The following is a 20,692-nucleotide window of genomic DNA, read 5'->3' as shown; positions in this document are numbered from 1 at the left end:
TAATGCATCAAAAACACAATTAATTATTTTTTCCCCATAAACCAAGAGTTTCTTTTCTCAAACCCACCAATAATCATGTTGTTAAGATGAACGGTGCAATCCTAAAATGGTCTGACCAAGTTGAATACATTGAGAATATCCAAACAAAGTGCAATAAATATATAAAATGTTTGTATCCTCTTATCAATAGAAATTCTAGACTTTGTCTCAAGAATAAACGGTTAATTTACAAACAAATATTTAGACCAGCAATGTTATATGCAGTCCCCATCTGAAAAAGTTGTTGTAGAACCAGAAAGATGCTTCAAAGGATTCATAACAAACTTCTGAAAATAATATTGAAGCGTCCTCGCTGGTTTAGCACGAATGAACTACACAGGCTTACTAATGTGGAAACATTAGAAAATGTGTCAAACCAAATTATCATTAAGTTCCGACAAAAATCGTTGCAATCCTCAATTACAACGATTAGCTCACTTTATAGTAAGATAGGTGTAAGATTAGATTAAGGTTTAATTTAAAATTCCTTTTTTTTGCCTTTCTCCTAGAAAGGTATAGCAATCACTTGCAAAACCGAAAGTATAAAAGTGCTCCAAAGGGCCGAATGGCATATATCACTCGACTCAGCTCGACAAGCTGAGCATTCTGTGTGTGTGTGTGTGTGTGTGTGTGTGTGTGTGTGTGTGTGTATGTGCAGATTTTTATTCTCCCTCACTTTTCTCAGAGATGGCTTGACCGATTTCCATGAAATTAATTGCAAATGAAAGGTCTTGTTGCCCAATAAGACCTTATTGAATTTTATTGTAATCGGATTTTTAGTTTAGAGGTTATGTTTCAAAATGTGAAAATCATGAAACATCAATATCTCAGAAACTACACAACCGATTTGAACAAAATTGGTCTCAAAAGAACGGGCTACCTAGAAAACCCTTAAGTTTTGAATTTCATGAAGATTGAACTTGTAGTTCAAAAGTAATGAAACAAACGTTTTCTGAAGACTGTTTAATCTCACTCATATTTCTCAGAGATGGCTGGACCGATTTTCATAAAATTGGAGTCAAATGCAAGGTTTAGTTGCCCCATAAGACCCTATTGATTTGTTTTGCAATCGAACTATTACTTTGCCTGTTACGTTTAAAAATGTGAAATCCAGCTATGCAAAGGAACATATTCCGAAGACTACTTGGACTCACTCAATTTTCTCAGAGATGGCCGACCCGATTTCCACAAAATTAGTGTCAAATTAATGGTCTAGCTGCTTCAGAAGACCCTATTGAATTTTACTGTAATCGAACTGTAACTTCATTTGTAATGTGCCGACTTGTGAAAATCACGAAACTTCATTATCTCAGAAACTACACAACCGATTTGATTATTATTATCAGATGAGCGGGCTAGTTAAGGGTTAACTGATGAATTATGATTGAACACGTGGTTTCAAACTTTGGCTGCCCTACACGTTCCCATTTCATTTGATTATAATCGAATTTAAGCGACCGTTATGTATTAAATTGTTAATAAAACAACGAAAGTCAATTATCTCAAAGATTACATGGCTTATTTGAACATAACTAGTGTCATACGAACGAGTCATCTCTCAAACTTACAAATAACAAACTTCATAACAATTTGATATGTGGCTCAAAAGTTATGGAAAGAAGAGAAATTCAAAGACTATTTAAAACTATACCTGCCTTGATCGATATATGTGGCCTCAACATAATTTAAATGTGGTGTCGTACTATTTGAACGTTCCAAGTTCATTGATTCCTTGCGGTTTGTTTGAAGTCTGCAAATGCACGACGAATCGGCCATAGGATATGATCAAAGTCAAATAACAAATCGTTTGAAATGATTGGTTTTATCGAAATGACAACATCCTCGTCTTTTGGCTTCTGTACATCGCCTTAATTCTAAATATATTCATATTGATGGGTATTCTGTCATTATCAGCAGACTTTCTGGCATCAATCTGACACCGGAAATACCCATATTGGGAGGTATTATGGTTGTTAAGTGGTCGTCTTCAAATTCAAAATAGTGTCCAGGGTCAATGTTTGGTTTCAATGCATTATCACGTTTACGGAAATATCCATATTGAATATAATTCGGTCATTTCCGACTGTTGCCTATAAGTTGCCATCTAACAATTCAAAATGGTGCCTGAGGTCAATTGTTAGCTCCTTGCATCATTCTGGTTCCAGAGATACTCATATTGGATAGTATTTGTTTATTTTAGGCTGTTTTTCACAAACCGGTAGTCGCCATCTTGGATTTCAAAATGGTATTTAGGATACTGGTTAAAGAAAAACTCATATTGGGTGATATTTGGTCACTTTGGACTGTTTTTCAGAATCCGAAAGTCGTCATTTTGGACTTTAAAATTGCCTGTGAAATCAATTTCTGTCATCAGGGCGTAATTCTGGTTCCGAAAACATTCATATTGAATGGTATTTGGTCATTTCCGGCTGTTTGCCAGACACCAGAAGTCACCATCTTAAAATTCAAGATTGTGTCTGTGATCAATTTTTAGCTTCTGTGCATCTTTCTGGTTCCAGAAATACTAATATTTAATGGGAATCGTCAATTTCAGGCTGTTTTCCAGAAACCGAAAGTTGCCATCTTACAATTCAAAATATTGTCTGAAGTCGATTTGTGGCTCCAGTGCATCATTACGGTTCCGGAAATACCCATATTGATGGTATTTGGTCATTTGCCGCTGTTTTTCCGACACCGGAAGTCGTCATTTTGGATTTCATAATGGCATTTGGAGACAATTTCTGGATTTTGAACGGTATTTGGTCATTTTCTGCTGTTTTCAGAAACCGGAAGTCGCCATCTTAGAATTTAAAATGCTATCTGTGGTCGATTTTAGCTCCTGTGTATTATTCTAGATCCGGATATTATTAAATTGGGTGGAAATCGGCCATTTTCGGCTGTTTTCCAGAAACCGGAAGTTGCCATCTTACAATCCAAAATGTTGTCTGAGGTCGATTATGGAACATATTTGTTACCACTAAAACATTCACCTGCCAATATGGTTCCATTTAGTTGATTAGTTCGCGAGATGTTTGCACATCTTTGCAATTTGTAAAGAAACATGTACTTCCAGAAGAGGGAGGGGCGTCAAACCATTATGGACATATTTGTTACCTCTTAAAACATTCACATACCAAATTGGGTTGTATTTTCTTGATTGGTTCTTGAGCTGTGCGAAATTTGTGTTTCATCTTCATGGGATCCCTCCCATATAGAAGAGGGAGTCGGGTTTCAAACCATTATGTACATATTTGTTACCACTAAAAACATTTACCTGCCAAATTTTGTTCCATTTGGTTGATTAGTTCTCGAGATGTGCACAAATTTGTGTTTCATCCAACTATTATGGACATATTTGTTACCCCTCAAAACATCCACATGACAAATTCGGTTTCATTTGCTTGGTTTGTTCTTGAGTTGTGCAAAAATTTATGTTTCATTTGTATGGGACCCCTCCCTTCCAGAAGAGCGAGGGGTCTCAAACTATCATAGGAACCTTTATCGGCACCAAAAACCCCTACATACAAATTTTCACGTCGATCGGTTCGGTAGTTTTCGGGCCTATATGGATCAGACAGACAGACAGACCTGACTGCATTTTTATATGTAAAGATTACAACATCAATATTTTTTTTTTTTTTTTAAAGAGTGAATATACATTTATTGGATTGAAGCGTTCATGTAAATCTACTTTACAAATAAAAAATTGAATGAGAAAGGCTGGGTCTGACCGCTAGGTGGATTAATTAAGGTTTTCTTGACAAGTAGGTTTACAATTTTCCTACAATTATATTCACTAAACTGCGGAAGCAATTTCAATCTTTTAATGAAATAACGCTTAAAATATATGTAATAGTGTTGATATGTCACCGTTTGTGGCAGAACACACAATAAAAATTTTGAATAAATATTAGTAAATAATAAATTCATCACAAAACACTAACACTGAATTCGAATCCGAACCTAAAGTTAAACCTGAACTTGGACTTGAGCCTGAACCTTAACTAGAACCTGACCTTGAACCTGAACCTGAACTAAACCTGTAACCAAATTAAAGCTGAACTTCAACCTGAACTCGAATACGAATCTGAACTTGAGCTTGGACCTGAACCTGAACTTGAACTTGAGCCTGAACCTGAACCCGAACCTGAATTTGAACCTAAACTTAAACCTCACCATATACCTGAGCCTGATCCTGACCCAGAACCTGAACGTGAATCTAAACTTGAACATGAATTGAATCTGAACGTAAATCTGAACCTGAACTTGTATCCGAATATGAATTTGAACTTAAGCTGTCACGTATAATTTTGACAGCTCTGCTTTATGCTACAGATGCTGCGCCTGGTGCTCAATAAAATAAGGAAAAAGCCCAAACGAACAAATTAGCATTACATAAATTTATTTTGCCACAATCGGCCCATTGTTTTGACTGACAAGATCAATCTACAACTTTACCTTGCTCAAGCACATAACCTGACGTGCGACGACACCGGCTAGATTCCTCTCATTTTCCTCATTCGCATTTCTGAGTTATGCCGCATATGTTGATGACGACCAAACTACTGTCCTGTTGGGCCAGCAACTTCCGCTGACTCCGCTTGCAGGCGATCTGCACCGTATCTGCTTTCCGAGCTTAGTTGCCGTTGATCCCATGTCACCGCGCTGGGGTGCATCGAATGCCAGCGATTCCTTCCGCCTCTAATCTAGGTAATCACTGCTGTCGTTGAGCCGCCTCTGTGATCCTGCGATGTCTGGTTGCACCAATTTAGTGGGTACTTCCTCTAGTCGGTGGGCACCGTTTGTCAGTGCCCAACCTTCGCTGTCAAAAATCTCAGCGACCGTCTGTTTGTTGTCACACCTATACCACCGGAACAGTTTCTGCTCCCCGCGTGTCCGTCTTCTGACGTCGTGTTTCTGTGTCGTCACCAACGTGCCGCTTAGCGATCTTTCCGTGAGCCTATTGTCACTTCCCTGACAATGCTTCTACCGAAGCCACGCGATGCTTTTCAGCGGGTGCACCAAAAGAAGTCCGTGTGAGAAACAAAAGCCCTGAAACGACAGTACCGTGAGTTCCTGCCGGGTTCAAAGGTTCGTATATGCTTACTTCACGTGGAAGGCTTTTCGATCTCAAGCTTGACGAAATGCTGCTCTTCTGGTGCTACTGATTTCTCCTATCGTGCATCAAGTTGTTGAACTGGGGAGAAAATCTCATGCTGCATGTCAAACAATTATCACACGTGTCTTCATTTTTACCTGTGGCTCGGGCAATCACCGCCTTCCACTTCAATGTGGTTTGGTGATCGAGTTAATCACACTTCGTTTCCAGTGCCGTGGGCAAAACTCTCTATTAATGGGGAAAGACTTTTGATGGATCTACTGGTCCTAATTTGACCAAACCAACAGAAATTATTCGGCGACTTGTACGAACACGACACTCTCGCTCACTGTTACTCGACGTAATGATCAAACGGAAGTGCGTTTAGCGTGAGCAGTAGACGCGAATGGTGGTGTAGTGGCTAGAAAATTTCAGCGTCGGTGCTTATCTGCAAGCAAGTTATCGTCGCTGACTTCATTTCTTTGCTCTCGCATTTTGTGCACGTTTAACTATTTGAACTCAAAACGTAGATGTTGAGCTGACTTTTTCTGCTGCATGATCTGTCGAGGGGCTTGATAGATGGCGATGGCAAATAATAGTTGCCCGTCTCTGGTAATGCTTACAAATGTGCGTAATTTTTGTACCACAATAAACGAAATAATACTGAACGTAACAAAGCCTAAGCCTGAACCCGAATCTGAACCTGGACCTTTATCTAAACTGAATCAGAACCTGAACATGAACATAAACCTAAACCTGAACCTAAACCCGAATCTGAACGTGAACCTGAACCTGAATTCAAATCTTAATTTGAACCTAAAGCTAAACCTGAACTTGAACCTAAACTTGAGCATGAACCTAAAGTTAAACCTGAACTTGGACTTGAGCCTGAACCCAAACTAGAACCTGACCATGAACCTGATCTGAACGTGAATTTAAACTTGAGCCTGAACCTGAACCTGAACCTGAACCTAAATCTAAACCAGAACCTGAACCTGAACCTGAACTTGAACTTGAACTTGAACTTGAACTTGAACCTGAACTTGAGCCTGAACCTAAACCTCACCCTGAGCCTGGTCCAGACTCAGAACCTGAATGTGAACCTAACCTTGAACCTGAACCTAAAGCTGAACCTGAACCCGAATTTAAATTTGAACTTAAGCCTGAGCCTGAACCTGGACCTAAACCTGAACTTGAATCTGAACCAGAACTAGAACCTGAACCTGTACCTGAACCTGAACCTGAATCTGAACCTAAACCTGAACCAGAAATCTAATCCTTATTTGAACCTGAACTTGAACCTAAACCTGAACTTGAACCTGAACCTGAACTTGAACTTGACTTGAACCTAAACTTGAGCCTGAACCTCAACCTGAACCTCAACCTAAACCTGAACCTGAACCTGAATTAGAACTGAAACCTGAACTCGAATCCGAGCCTAGTCTAGTCTAGTCTAGTCTACACTAACACATCCAGTACTTGAAAGGATCCTGGAAAATGATATCCACCTTTTTAAAAAATGGTTTCCATACATTTTTCTTGTCAACGCGCAGGCCTACTGTGTAGCAGCGCAATGTAATACAATATAATCTAAGAACGGGGAAAATCCGTACCAACCGATCCGTATGTAAGAAGTAATTGGGAAAGTTGGAAGGGACAAAGCTAAGAAAGTACACTGGTCAACAACCAATCTCCTGGGATGGAACATAAGTATTTCCTCCTTATGTTTGGGTTAATAAACCAAGAACATAGCGCCTTTACTCGCTTCAACTGTTACGGTTGGAACTTAAGTACCAACTCTAGTCCTGGCATTTTTAGCTTTTGGTTATATCGCCAATGTTCGCTCTCTAAAAGGAATATGAATTAGGAAATATATTTGATAAACGATCACATGGAATGAGCTCACCATCCAGGGTTCCGTTCTTGTCGATGTTCGCCCTTGACGGACCCAAACTGCCACTGAAATCGAAACCAAAAATGCTTTGACCTTGAACGCCCGCAGCGACAGCGACGAAATGATGGTGATCAACCTTTTTGATTTCCAAATTTTTCACTGTTGTCACTGTCACTTTTTCTGGGACGGCTTTTGTTCCAAAGCAACTCGACTCCGATCTAGAAAAACTACCAAACGTGGGGCTCTGATGCTACCACGAAAGCCTGTTTCTACTATTTCGCTGAAGGTTATTATGCCAGATTGTTCTCGGATGGCATTTTTTTCTATTGGTGGAACACTTTAATGACAACACCTCAAGCACGTAACAATAAAACACCATTGCACTACTGGTAATTAAGAAAATGTTGCACGAAGAAAAAAATTTGAGATTTTTTATCGTAGAATTAAAACCACCGAACCTGAACTCGACTCCGAGCCTGAACCTAAACCAGAACCTGCCCTTGAGACTGAACCAAACCTGAACCTGAACTTAAAAATTGAACCTGAATTCGAATACGAACCTGAATCTGAACCTAAACGTGAACCTAAATTTTAATCTGCACCAGAACCTAAGCCTGAACCTGAACCTGAACCTGAACCTGAACATGAACTTGGACCTGAACTTGAACCTGAACCTGAACTTAAACCTGAACCTGATCCTGACCCAGAACCTGAACGTGAACCTAACTGTGAACCTGAACCTGAATCTGAACTCAAACCTTAAACTGACCCTAAACCTCAACCTGAACCTGAATCTGAACTTGAACTTAAGCATGAACCTGAACCTGAATTCTCTATTCCGAATGAATAAATAATTGAAAGGTTCAAAGTATTGTTGTTTTTCACGTTTCTATAATATTTACAAATATTACATTCGTAAGCAAAAGTATAGCAATATAAAATTTGCCTTAGTTTGTAAATGTATTTTTTCACGTATATTTGACACGATGCCTAGTAATGTCTTAGCTACTTAGCTATTCTAATTCCTAAAAATAAAAATGTTGCTTGAGTGAAAACGGTAAAAAAACGTTCGGAAAAGTTCTAGTCGAATTCGAATAGAAAGTTTAGTTCAAATCAAATATGCTCATTTCATTCCGAGTTGTGCTCTCGTCGTGTTCGGTCGCAATTTCATTTCGATCTCGATAGTGCCGACCAGTTAATCGCCTTCAAGGTCACCGTGCATTGTATTGCGTGTGCACTGCTGCTCGTTGCCGTCGTCTATTGAAGACAAAAGAACGCATCATCGCCTATTGCTGCCGTACGCCACAGACTGTATGTTGTGTCGCTACTGCGAGAGATCCAGTACCCGGCGTACTGCTGTTTGGCTGTACTGGTGCTGCTGTATGACTGGAGCGGCTGCAGCTTTTGCTACCGGACTCTTGTGTGAAGGACTGGAGATTGGCATCGCCCGTGCGCTGATTGCTGTGGAGAGCGGCTGCAGAAGATAAGTATTTTTTTTTTCTTTGTTTTTTTCTACAATATTATTTGTTGATTGGCATTTTGCGTGTGTGGCTTACGCGTCCAACATGGACGACGAACGCGGGGTTAAAAACCCGCTCGTTCTACCGCCTAGCCATCCCGGATACAAAGTTCCAAGGGTTAAGAATGGAACACCGCAGGAAGCTACCCATCGGCTTAAGCAGTATCCGGAGGGCAAAGCTGGTATTGGGTCTGTATTTTTCCGGCCGAAAGTGAAAGCATTGAACACAATGCAAATATGTAAAGATCTGGCACGGTTTACAGCCGTGACTGAAATTACCAAAGTACGCCCGAATAAGCTGCGTGTTTTGGTGTCCGACCTCAAGCAAGCAAACGAGATTGCTGCTTGTGAGCTCTTCACGCGGGAGTACCACGTGTACATTCCAGCTAGCGTAGTTGAGATTGACGGTGTGGTCAGCGAATCGAGTCTGACTGTCGAGGACCTGTTGAAGGCTGGAAAAGGCCTTTTCAAGGATTCTACCCAAGTAACACACGTTGGTATAAAATAGTTGACGTTACCTATTCCATGACATCTCTATCACCAGGAAAGCGCAAAACATGAAGGCTAATAGAACAAGTACCGATAACAGCATGAGAGCAAGCCAACTTGATAGAATTAAGTGGCAAAATACATCTCGAGTACTAATACGGCAATGCGCAAATCTGTTGCTATGACAACTGTTAACCAGCGCATGCGCAAATGTGTTGTGACGGCGCAGTGCAACTAGATCGACAATAGCTTCTATCAGTGGCAGTTTTAATTGATTATAAATTGATGACAAAAAATGATTTTCAACCTTTCAAAAAGAGTTGTTTCTTTTGCTTGAATATTAAAATTGTTTTCACATAGTTTCAACGTTATCTGGATATAAAATCTAACAAAACTAGAAAACGTTGTTGGATATACAATAACAAAAAACTGAAGTGATACTGGTTACACTGCAAGCGTTTTGTTTATCTTTTGATGGCACGTTTTGACCCGCTTCGAATAAATATAGAAATCGTTAATAAAATTTAAATATTAATTTGATCAAGTATTTTTAAGTTGAGTGTTTAATGCTACGACTGTTGTACTAAGGAAAAGCATTTTACAGGTACGTAATGTTGTTATTAGATGGTGCAATGTCTAACGAAAAGACCAAGTGATAGTGATTGTTATTCTTGAACTCATGTTATTAAAAACATCTCCAAAACCAGAAAAAATGAGCTTGTTTTCGAAATGCGGTTGAAAAACAACTTAAAACACGATATAATAACACAAGTTTCTAATTGCGCTTGTAGTACACTTATATGACTACTTTCGTTGTAATCTATTTTCTAACATGTTTCGTGTGTTATTTGGGTAGCCTTGAACCTGCCAAGATACTTGAATGTAAGCAATTACATTCAGTATCACTCGACAAGGGTGTAAAAACTTACACCCCTTGCCGGGTCTGCTCTGCCGAGCTATGTGCTCGTGGACAAGGAGCGTCTGCCCGTGCGCTTGTTTGTACCGCGGGTAATGAATTGCCTCAAGTGCAAAAAGTTGGGCCATACGGCCTCCCACTGTGGCAATAAAGCACGTTGTGGCAAGTGCGGAGAGCAACATGCGGATGACGCCTGTAATAAGGGTGCTGAAAAGTGCCTTTATTGTGGGCAGACTCCGCATGAGCTGTCTGCATGTCCCGCGTACAAACAGCGCCAAGACAAGATCAAGCGGTCTCTGAAAGAGCGCTCTAAGCACACTTTCGCAGAAATGCTCAAAGAGGCCGCTGCCACCAAACTGGTTTCCCCGAATCTCTTCGAGGTCTTGCCTTCCGATGAGTCTGATTCTGACGATTCAGTTGGGGAATCTTCTTTTGTTGAACCCGGGAAATCTAGGAAGAGGAAAAACCTTTCTTCTCCTAGGCTTCCTAGGAAAGGACAGAGAAGGTCTCCATCTGAAGTGACTGATACTAAGAAACAAAAAAGTGCTGTAGAAAATCCGAAGCAAACTCCTCCGGGATTGGCAAAATTGAATTCAAGTAAGGAGTTTCCGGCACTTCCAGGAACATCAAAAAACCCAACTGTTCCTTCTTTTTCGTCCAAGATTCAGCCAGAATCTGGACTGCTGAAGTTTTCAGATATTGTGGACTGGATTTTTGAAAATTTCAACATAACTGATCCTCTTAAAAGTCTCCTGCTGGCATTTCTACCAACAGTTAAAACGTTTTTGAAGCAGTTGACTGCTAAATGGCCCCTCCTTGCAGCGATCGTATCCTTCGATGGCTAATTCATCGGCTGAGAAGAAGGATTCTATCTCTATTTTACAGTGGAATTGTAGAAGTATCATCCCCAAAATTGATTCATTTAAAGTTTTGATTAATAAGCATAAATGCGATGCATTTTCCCTCTGTGAAACTTGGCTCACTTCAAATGTAAATCTTAGCTTCCATGATTTTAATATAATTCGCCTCGACCAAGACACTCCTTACGGAGGAGTACTTCTAGGGATTAGGAAGTGCTATTCCTTCTATCGTATTAACCTCCCCACGGTCCCAGGCGTCGAAGCTGTCGCATGTCAAATGACAATACAAGGTAAAGAGTATTGCCTCAATAAATATTCCTCCCAGAGCACAGGTTGGGCAACGGCTGCTCTTTGATTTAATAGAACTTCTTCCCTCACCACGTTTGATTTTGGGAGACTTCAACTCTCACGGCGTGGCTTGGGGTTCCCCTTCTAATGATAACCGTTCCTCTTTGATCTATAACCTCTGCGACGACTTCGACATGACAATATTAAACAACGGGGATATAACACGCGTTCCGAAACCTCCAGCGCACCCCAGTGCTTTAGAGTTATCTTTATGTTCAACATCGCTACGGTTGGATTGCATATGGAAGGTAGTCCTTGATCCCCACGGTAGCGATCATTTGCCTATTCAAATTTCAATTGATAATGGTTCAACTCGCACGCGATCAGTTGATATTCCGTATGACCTCACACGGAATATCGATTGGAAATTATACGAGGAAATGATATCAGAAGCTGTCGAGTCGATTCAACATCACCCACCACTTGAAGAATACAACCTCCTCGCGGGTTTGATTCTCGACGCCGCGTTGCAAGCCCAAACGTAGAAATATCCCGGCGTGACGATCAAAGAACGGCCTCCCACTCCGTGGTGGGACAAAAAGTGCTCCGATGTCTACACGGAAAAATCCGACGCGTTTAAGGCCTTCTTTTGGGTGAAAGGTCAACCCGACGACTTTAAGCGGTATTTGGAGCTTGGGACCAAGTTCAAAAGCTTGGTCCGAGCAAAGAAACGTGGATATTGGCGCCGGTTCGTACTTCGAGAGGGACAACGATAAGCACTCTTTGGAACACAGCCCGAAGAATGCGAAATCGTATAACGGTCAACGAAAGCGAGGAGTCTTCAAGTCGTTGGATATTTGATTTTGCCAGGAAAGTATGTCCGGACTCTGTTCCTGCGCAAAACTTTGTTCGCGATACGTCTCCGGGCCACGATGCGATAGAATCACCTTTTACGATGGCAGAATTTTCAGTTGCCCTCCTGTCCTGTAACAATAACGCGCCTGGGTTTGATAGAATCAAATTCAACTTGTTGAAGAATCTACCCGGCAATGCCAAGAGGCGCTTGTTGAACTTGTTCAATAAGTTCCTGGAGCAAAACATTGTACCGCAGGATTGGAGGCAAGTGAAGGTGATCGCCATCCAAAAACCGGGAAAACCAGCTTCTGATCACAACTCTTATAGGCCGATTGCATTGCTATCCTGTATCCGGAAATTGATGGAGAAAATGATACTCCGTCGTTTAGACCATTGGGTCGAATCGAACGGTCTACTATCAGATACTCAATTTGGCTTCCGCCGTGCCAAAGGAACGAATGACTGTCTTGCGTTGCTTTCTACAGATATTCAGCTAGCCTATGCTCGCAAAGAACAAATGGCATCTGTGTTCTTGGACATTAAGGGGGCTTTTGATTCCGTTTCTATTGACATTCTTTCGGGCAAACTTCACCGACAAGGATTTTCACCAATTTTGAACAAATTTTTGCATAATTTGTTGTCCGAAAAGCATATGCATTTTACGCATGGCGATTTGGCAACTTTTCGTATTAGCTACATGGGTCTTCCCCAGGGCTGCTAAAGCCCCCTTCTTTACAATTTTTATGTGAATGACATTGACGCATGCCTGGCAAATTTATGCACGATAAGACAACTTGCAGACGACAGCGTGGTCTCTGTTACAGGAGCCAAAGCTGCCGATTTGCAAGGACCATTGCAAGATACCTTGGACAATTTGTCTGCTTGGGCTTTACAGCTAGGTATCGAATTCTCTCCGGAGAAGACTGAGATAGAAGTTTTTTCTAGGAAGCGCGAGCCTGCTCAGCTCCACTTACAGTTAATGGGTGAAACGATTTCTCAGGTTTTGGTATCTAAATATCTTGGTGTCTGGTTCGATTCGAAAGGCACCTGGGGATGTCACGTTCGGTATTCGATGAAAAAATGTCAACAAAGAGTGAATTTTCTCCGGACAATTACTGGATCATGGTGGGGCGCCCACCCAGGAGACCTCATAAGGCTTTACCAAACAACGATATTGTCGGTGCTTGAGTACGGGTGTTTCTGCTTCCGCTCCGCTGCAAACACTCATTTAATCAAGCTGGAACGATTGCTGTATCGTTGTTTGCGTATTGCCTTAGGTTGCATGCATTCGACCCATACGATGAGTTTGGAAGTTTTGGCGGGCGTTCTCCCATTAAAAGACCGCTTTTGGGATCTGACTTCTCGTATTCTAATCAAATGTGAGGTTTTGAACCCCTTGGTAATTGAAAATTTCGATAGGCTAGTTGAACTTAATTCTCAAACCCGTTTTATGACTGTGTATTTCAATCACATGTCTCAAAGTATAAATCCTTCCTCATACACCTCCAATCGTGTCAACTTATTAGATACTTCTGTTTCTACTGTGTTTTTTGATACATCCATGATGGAAGAAACTCGTGGAATCCCGGATCATTTACGCGTGCAGCAGATCCCTAAAATATTTTATAACAAATATAAAAACATCAACTGCGACAATGCGTTTTATACTGATGGATCACTTCTCAACGGGTCCACTGGCTTCGGTATCTTCAACAATAATTTTACCGCCTCCTACAAGCTCGATAATCCTGCTTCTGTTTACGTCGCAGAATTGGCTGCAATTCAGTATACCTTAGGGATTATTGAAAAAATGCCCACGGACCATTACTTCATCTTAACGGACAGTCTCAGTTCTATTGAGGCTCTCCGATCGATGAAGGATGTAAGGCACTCTCCGTATTTCCTGCGGAAAATACGGGAACATCTGAGTGCTTTATCCGAAAAATCTTCTCAGATTACCTTAGTGTGGGTCCCTTCTCATTGTTCCATTCCGGGAAATGAGAAAGCGGACACTTTGGCTAAGGTGGGCGCAACAAACGGTGATATTTATAACAGACCAATTGCCTACAATGAATTTTTAAAACTTTCACGTCAGAGTACACTTGTCAACTGGCAGGCCTCGTGGGATAAGGGAGAACTGGGGAGGTGGCTACACAGCATCATGCCCAAGGTTTCCACCAAACCTTGGTTTCGGGGGTTGGATGTAGGACGAGATTTCATTCGCATGATGTCTCGAATTATGTCCAACCACTACGGGCTAGATGCACATCTCTTGCGTATTGGGCTGGCGAGCAGTAATCATTGCGTTTGTGGATTGGGGTATCAAGACATTGAACACGTGGTTTGGGTGTGTGCTGAATTCTGCGGCGCCAGATCTCTACTTTTGGATACCCTCAGGGCCCGAGGAATGAATACAGCCAGATCTCTACTTTTGGATACCCTCAGGGCCCGAGGAATGAATACAGCCCTATGTGCCAGTTCGTGATATTCTCGCTCAGCGAAACTTGCCATACATGCTACATGTTTATAGCTACTTGAAGAGTATCAAGGTGCCAATTTAACAGCGAAACAAAAAAAAACAATGTTAGTTTTAGTATTAGATTTAGTTTCAGCTCGTAGTCGGCAGCGAGGGTAAAGAATTTGTCTTTAGATTATAAGATATTCTAGACCATAAGGCATTAGATATAATTGGCTCCGTAAAACATTAATTTGTATTGTGCCGTGTCAAATAAATGTTGTGTGAACAAAAAAAAATATGCTCATTTGATTCAAATGATAGATTTTCAATAAAAAAAATAGTTTATTAAATAAAATTTTTGAGCTTTTCCTAAAATTAGTTACATTATCTCGCAGCGTAAAATATTTTTCTATAAATAGCAAATAAATCATTGCTATGCACACAGTCTGTCATAATTATTATTTATTTATTATTTATTATATTAAATCCATCCGACTAGCAGTCTTAATGAATAAGTGAGTGTATGGCTGGGAAAAGCCACCTTGAAAGTCACTGGTAGGCGACTATCAAGGCGGCATAGAAACCCAGCATCTTTTTGAAAAACAAAAACATATACAGAGGTATTAAAAAATCCGATACAGATAACAAAGATAAAGTCAAGATAAACAATGCACATTAATTAACTATACTAGAAATTAAAATTAACATTTTGTCGATTATGAATCAGAGCCATCCGACAAACAGGTTCATGCTGGCCATAATTCGTGCGGTGTGCGTTTGTCTGCAGTAATCGCTGATGACGTTGTGGACGAAGAGGGCATTTCAGCTGAAGCATTATCAAGATAGCAGGGCAGTCATAGCAACCTGTGAGGATTTTGTGCACTGTTCTGGCCAGTATGTCCTTACGACGCTCTTCAAGGGGTTTTATCCCAACCAGCAGGCAAAGGCTTTCGTATGGCGGCAAATTATCAGGGTTCCTCCATGGCAATCTGCGACAAATCCTTCGGATAAAGAGCTTTTGAATGCGCTCGATTCGCTGTATCCAAAAATCGTAGAACGGATCCCAAACAACGCAGGCAGTTTCTAAAACTGAGCGTACCAGAGAGCAGTAGGGAGTGCGCAAAGTACCAGGATCGTGAAACTCTTTTCCTATCGTAAATATTAAACCAAGTTGACGATTGGCTTTATTGATGATCGCAGAATAATGCTGCCTAAATGATATACTAGTGTCCAACAAAACAAATCAGTGACAACGTCGTTACGATGTAAATAAGTGCCAGCGATACGGTAGTCAAAAAGCAACGGCTGTTTTTTGCGCTGGAAGCTGATCACTATACATTTGGGAATGCTTAGCATCATATAGTTGCGTAGGCACCAGTCGTTGAAAGAATCGAGTAACGTTTGAAGTCTACAACAATCATCATAATTCTCAACAATTTGAAATATTTTAGTATCATCAGCGTACAATAGTCGTGTGCCAGGTGGTAGAACTTTAGTTACATCATTAACGTACAAAGAGAAAAGCAGCGTTTCAAGAATGCTGCCCTGAGGAACACCAGAATTGTTGCTGAACCAAGCGGATTGCGACGTTCCCAGCTTTACCGCGATCTGTCGGTTGCGTAGATAAGAAATGAGCCATTTTACCAATCCAGTTGAAGTTCCAAGCCTGTCGCATTTTGCACAAAGTATTCCATGATCAACACGATCAAAGGCAGCTTTCAGGTCCGTGTAGACAGCATCAACCTGAAGACCACGATCCATACCACGCAAGCAGAGTGAAGTGAATTCCGGCAAGTTAGTGGAAACGGATCGACCAGGGTAAAATCCATGCTGAGTAGTAAAAATATAGCTTTTTATGCTGAACATGAGATGATTGTGGACAATCGTTTCAAAATTTTTTGAACAAGCACACAAACAAGAGATCCCACGATAGTGTTCCACATTTCGATTATCACCTTTTTTGAAAACCGGAAACATCAAAGATTCTTTCCAGCTGCGAGGAAATTGATGACATTGAAGGGAAAGGTTGAAAATAGCGACAAGCGGTGACTTTAAAACTGCAGCGCATTTCTTCAGAATTACGGCAGGAATACCATCGGGTCCAGGAGAGACTGATTGTTTCAGGTTGCAAATGGCTTCAGCAACTTCTTCGTTTGAAATTGTAAAGATATCGGCGCTAAATGTGTCACTATGAACAGGAAACATGGCTTCAGCAATTTCATCCGAGAATGCACACTCGTTATTGAAAACACCAGCAAAATACTTGGCAAACAGAACGCATTTACTGTCATTCGTGGACGGGACGCTACATTATTTGACAAAAACATGCTAGATGGTAATCCATCCTCCTTACGTTTCGAATTGAGATAATAATTATACTTTTATTGTTAAAAGTAACGCAAAAATTATTTTGTTTTCAAAAACAAAATACAAAATCTAAGATGATATTGTTTGAAAAACAAATATATTGTATGATTTTGATTATGATTTAATTCACGGCAAAAAAGTTGAAATTTCGCGGGTGGCAAAATAGAAATTATTCAAAATTCGCGGTAATTTCGCGGCAACTATTTTTGCACAAAATACTAAATAAAGTAATTTTTTTCATAACAATAAGAAACAACTGTTTTGTCAACCGTAACAGTTGAAGCGAGTAAAGGCGCTATATTCTTGGTTTTGAAACCCGAACATAAGGAGGAAATACCTATGTTCCATCCCAGGAGATTGGTCAACAAAGGAGTGTACTTTCTTAGCTTTATCACTCCCAACGAATTAGGTATATTACTTCTTACATACGGATCGGTTGGTACGGATTGTCCCCGATCTTAGATTATATTGTATTATATTGCGCTACACAGTAGGCCTGGCCGTTGACAAGAAAAATGTATGGAAATCATTTTTTTAAATGATGGGTATCATTTTCCAGGATCCTTTCAAGTACTGGATGTGTTAGTGTAGACTAGACTAGACTAGATTTGAAATGAGCATTTTCTGGTATTTAAAAACGTTTCCGGCGATTTTAAGCTTATTTTGGGATCATTTTCTTTATTGGCCTCTTCTAATTTTCTGTATTCAATTTGAGATCGCTTTTTGTTCTGGCCTTTTTGGCCTTCTGAAACAATTTTCGGCGTTTCTGGACTTCGAATTAGGGATCATTTTCCTTCCTGGCCTTCAGAAACATTATTCGGCGGTTCTGAGCTTGGCTTGAGATCGCTATTGTTTGGCATTTTTGGCCTTCGGTAACGTTCTGAACGTTCGTAACGCTTCGGTGTAAACGCGTATTCAGCCCGGGCGAGTTTTGCTGATATATGGACTTCCGGCGTGTGGTGATTTCGCGAAGTGAACCCAGATATTTCATCATATCTTTCTTATCTTCATCAACGTTAAGTCGGAGACTGCTCGCGCGTTGCATCTAAATTATTACATCGGAAATCGAAGTAGATTTCGTTGAGTCGATAAATATCATTTCAACCCCCGCGTCGGTACCTTCCATGAGGTCGTATTATCTTCAGATGGATCAAAAACGCGCAATTGTTTTAGGTATAAAGAGCATCACCTTACGAGGAGATATACGGTAATTTTAAGTTGTCTCGGTTTAGTCAAAAATCCTGTATCCTCGCGTACGTTTTATTGTTGCGGTGTTACATTGTCAAACTAAATAAGTTCGAATCACATTATGAATATCGTGGCGGATGTAATAAACTTGTAGACGCGGCACTTGTTCTGAAGAACCCGACATTAGCGCATTAGCGCATCGTTTACCAAAACGAACCCTGCTGTATACCTTCCCCTTTATCCAACATCCCAGTGATTTCTCGTGGAAGTGCAGAGGTGTTCTCGGCTTCCAATAAAGCGAGTATCACGTCAACATATTCCTATACAAACTCCTTCTTTGACCTGCATTCGGATGCGGCCGGCGCTGGTATTGCCTAATATAAAGATTTAGGTCACCTGTTTTTACACATTGAGGATGCATGTTGGTCCCAAACATCATCTGTTGGTTCTTTGTGTAATTACAGCTGATCTGGCAATAACGGAGTAGCAACCGCGGGCGGTCAATCATGCTCATGCTCATGCTCATGCTCAACAATAAGAAACAACTGTTTTGTTTAATTTAACATACGGTAATTTAACCGTACGATTCATGATTTTTTTGCATCACTGACTATAAGTACATACTAAGTCAAATTGTGTTCAGTTATATTTTGGTGTCGATAGGCACGTACATTTGGCTCACGCTGCGTTCCGTATTTACCGAGTTTCCAGGAATTGATAAATAGGGGTACCTGGGGTAATAAGCACCGTTGAGGCAAGATGCACCTGTTCTGATTTACAATGGAGAAACATTTTAATAACAAAATAATAATTCTATTATTTGAATTTATGTTTTCTACAGTCACCCTATCAATTTGGCAGCACTGCAATGTCAGAAAATGTAAATAAACACAAAAACAAGTTTTCGCTGCATGCGGTCTAATTTGTGCTCAGCTGATTTAAGTGTTTTGAAGCTATTGAATTGTTGTTTTTCACCAGCGGCAAGTGTTATTACATCGAATATACGTCGATCAACATATTTCGCATAAAATATCGGTAAGTTTCAATGAGCGTTACCGTTATGTAACCAAAAACATTCTGTTGTTTTGTTCGGGGCATAACGCTTCCTTTTGCTTGGGGCTAAAGGACTCTGTAAACAAACTTTTTGCTTACATTTCATCTTGTTTCCAGCAATGGTCCGCAACTATGTCCGGAAGTCCAATTGGCGGTCTTGGACTGTTGAACAGCTACGATCGGCGCTAGAGGCAATCAAAAACGGTATTTCCAAAAATCATGCAGCTCGGGTGTACGGAACTCCGAAGAAAACGCTCATCCGCTACTTGACAAAATCCAACAATTTATCTTCGCTTCCACGTTTGGGAAGTTTCAAATCAGTGTTTACCGACGAGCAGGAGCGGCAACTAGTCAATCATATTGTTAGCATGAGTGAGTGTTATTACGGATTGACCCAAAGAGATGTTAGAAGTTTGGCATTTGAATTGGCCGAAATGAACCAGATTTCACATCCGTTCAGTCAGTCGGAAAAGTTAGCAGGTTATGACTGGTTAAAACGCTTTCTAAAACGCCATCCAAATCTTTCTTTACGGTCTGCGGAAAATACTTCTTTGGCAAGAGCCACAGGATTCAATCGACACAGTGTGCGCAAATATTTTGATCTTCTTGAGGGGATCTTCGCCGACCATCAATACCCACCCCAAAGAATTTGGAACATGGATGAAACGGGATTTTCCACGGTATGTGATATATAGTGCTTGACTTTCAAATGACGATAATTACATAGTTTTTTTTTTTTGTAGGTTCAGACTAAGCTACCAAAAGTTTTAGCAAAAAAAGGGCAACATCAAGTGGGAGCCATTTCATCCAGCGAAAGAGGTGTAAACACTACGGTGGTACTGGCCATGTCTGCATCTGGAGCATATTTACCACCAATGTTCATCTTCGCTAGGCACAGAATGAATGATGCTCTTAAGGTCGGGGCCCCTGAAGGATCAGTGTTTACCTGTAATCCTAGTGGTTGGAGTACATTGATTACCTGTTCCAGCTGGTTCGACCACTTTTTATCTCATACTCGACCATCTATTGATTCGCCAGTTTTACTTATACTCGATGGCCACTCTACTCACACAAGAAATTTGCAGATGTTGGAAAAGGCAGAAAAGAACTTTGCTCGAATTATTTCAATTCCACCACATACATCACATAAGGTTCAACCATTGGATGTCGCCTTGATGGGCCCGTTGAAATCACATTACGCCACAGCGAATGGAAATTTCTTGAAGAAAAACCCAGGTTAGTAAATTAACAATACAGAAGTAGAAACATAACTATTATATTATTATTTGAATTTTAGGAAAAACAATCACTGCTTACAACGTCTGTGAACTAGTAAATCACGCCTTTGTCAAATCAGCGAACATGTCATCTGCCCAAAATGGATTTCGTATATCCATTTAATCCTTCAGTATTCAACGACAGTGACTTTGCTGTAGCAGTTTCGTTGACGTTGACAATGAAAAAAAACTCTCAGGGCACAAAGGAGCCACTGAACTGGCAAGCTACTGACGTTGAAGCTGTTGATATTCCAGCAGTGAGTGAAATCAACGCAGATGACTGTAACATTGGTGTGCTAAATGATAGCCAAACCATTGACCAGATTGATGCAAATGAGTATTATGTTACCCAGAGCACCGGAGAAGTCATCATAGGCCCAGTTTCGAAACT

General features: G+C 40.6%; 2 protein-coding genes and 1 long non-coding RNA gene across 3 annotated transcripts; 2 read left to right on the top strand and 1 right to left on the bottom strand.

Annotated features, from left to right (window-relative positions):
- Positions 1 to 3,710: 3,710 nt before the first annotated feature.
- Positions 3,711 to 5,526, bottom strand: LOC129724580 (uncharacterized). Its single transcript, XR_008727934.1, has 3 exons — positions 5,296 to 5,526; positions 5,147 to 5,236; positions 3,711 to 5,091 (listed from the first exon to the last, which is right to left on the bottom strand). It is a non-coding gene; the product is annotated as an uncharacterized LOC129724580 (long non-coding RNA).
- A 190-nt stretch (positions 5,527 to 5,716) lies between these two features.
- Positions 5,717 to 7,885, top strand: LOC129719767 (putative uncharacterized protein DDB_G0286901). The gene is made up of 3 exons (XM_055671165.1): positions 5,717 to 5,987; positions 6,041 to 6,234; positions 7,637 to 7,885. The coding sequence occupies exons 1-3, from the start codon at positions 5,717 to 5,719 to the stop codon at positions 7,883 to 7,885; spliced, it is 714 nt and encodes a 237-aa protein (XP_055527140.1).
- Positions 7,886 to 18,893: 11,008 nt separating this feature from the next.
- Positions 18,894 to 20,425, top strand: LOC129719766 (uncharacterized). Its single transcript, XM_055671164.1, has 4 exons — positions 18,894 to 19,006; positions 19,142 to 19,704; positions 19,768 to 20,260; positions 20,322 to 20,425. Exons 2-4 carry the CDS (start codon positions 19,144 to 19,146, stop codon positions 20,423 to 20,425), a joined length of 1,158 nt encoding a protein of 385 aa, XP_055527139.1. The 5' UTR covers positions 18,894 to 19,006; positions 19,142 to 19,143.
- Positions 20,426 to 20,692: the final 267 nt, after the last annotated feature.

Source organism: Wyeomyia smithii, chromosome 2 (genome assembly GCF_029784165.1).
Source record: "Wyeomyia smithii strain HCP4-BCI-WySm-NY-G18 chromosome 2, ASM2978416v1, whole genome shotgun sequence".
Lineage (NCBI taxonomy): Eukaryota > Metazoa > Arthropoda > Insecta > Diptera > Culicidae > Wyeomyia > Wyeomyia smithii.
Note: the sequence above shows the minus strand (reverse complement) of the source record. Positions and strands in the feature narration are given on the sequence as shown.

Excerpts from the sequence above, each read along its gene's own strand:
- LOC129719766 (XM_055671164.1), top strand. The coding sequence starts at position 19,144 with ATGGTCCGCAACTATGTCCGGAAGTCCAATTGGCGGTCTTGGACTGTT. Across the intron at positions 19,705-19,767 it reads ATGAAACGGGATTTTCCACG|GTTCAGACTAAGCTACCAAA; the intron begins GTATGTGATATA and ends TTTTTTTTGTAG. Across the intron at positions 20,261-20,321 it reads TTTCTTGAAGAAAAACCCAG|GAAAAACAATCACTGCTTAC; the intron begins GTTAGTAAATTA and ends TTTGAATTTTAG.
- LOC129719767 (XM_055671165.1), top strand. The coding sequence starts at position 5,717 with ATGGCGATGGCAAATAATAGTTGCCCGTCTCTGGTAATGCTTACAAAT. Across the intron at positions 5,988-6,040 it reads GAACTTGAACCTAAACTTGA|AACCTGACCATGAACCTGAT; the intron begins GCATGAACCTAA and ends AACCCAAACTAG. Across the intron at positions 6,235-7,636 it reads TCCAGACTCAGAACCTGAAT|AACCTAAGCCTGAACCTGAA; the intron begins GTGAACCTAACC and ends AATCTGCACCAG.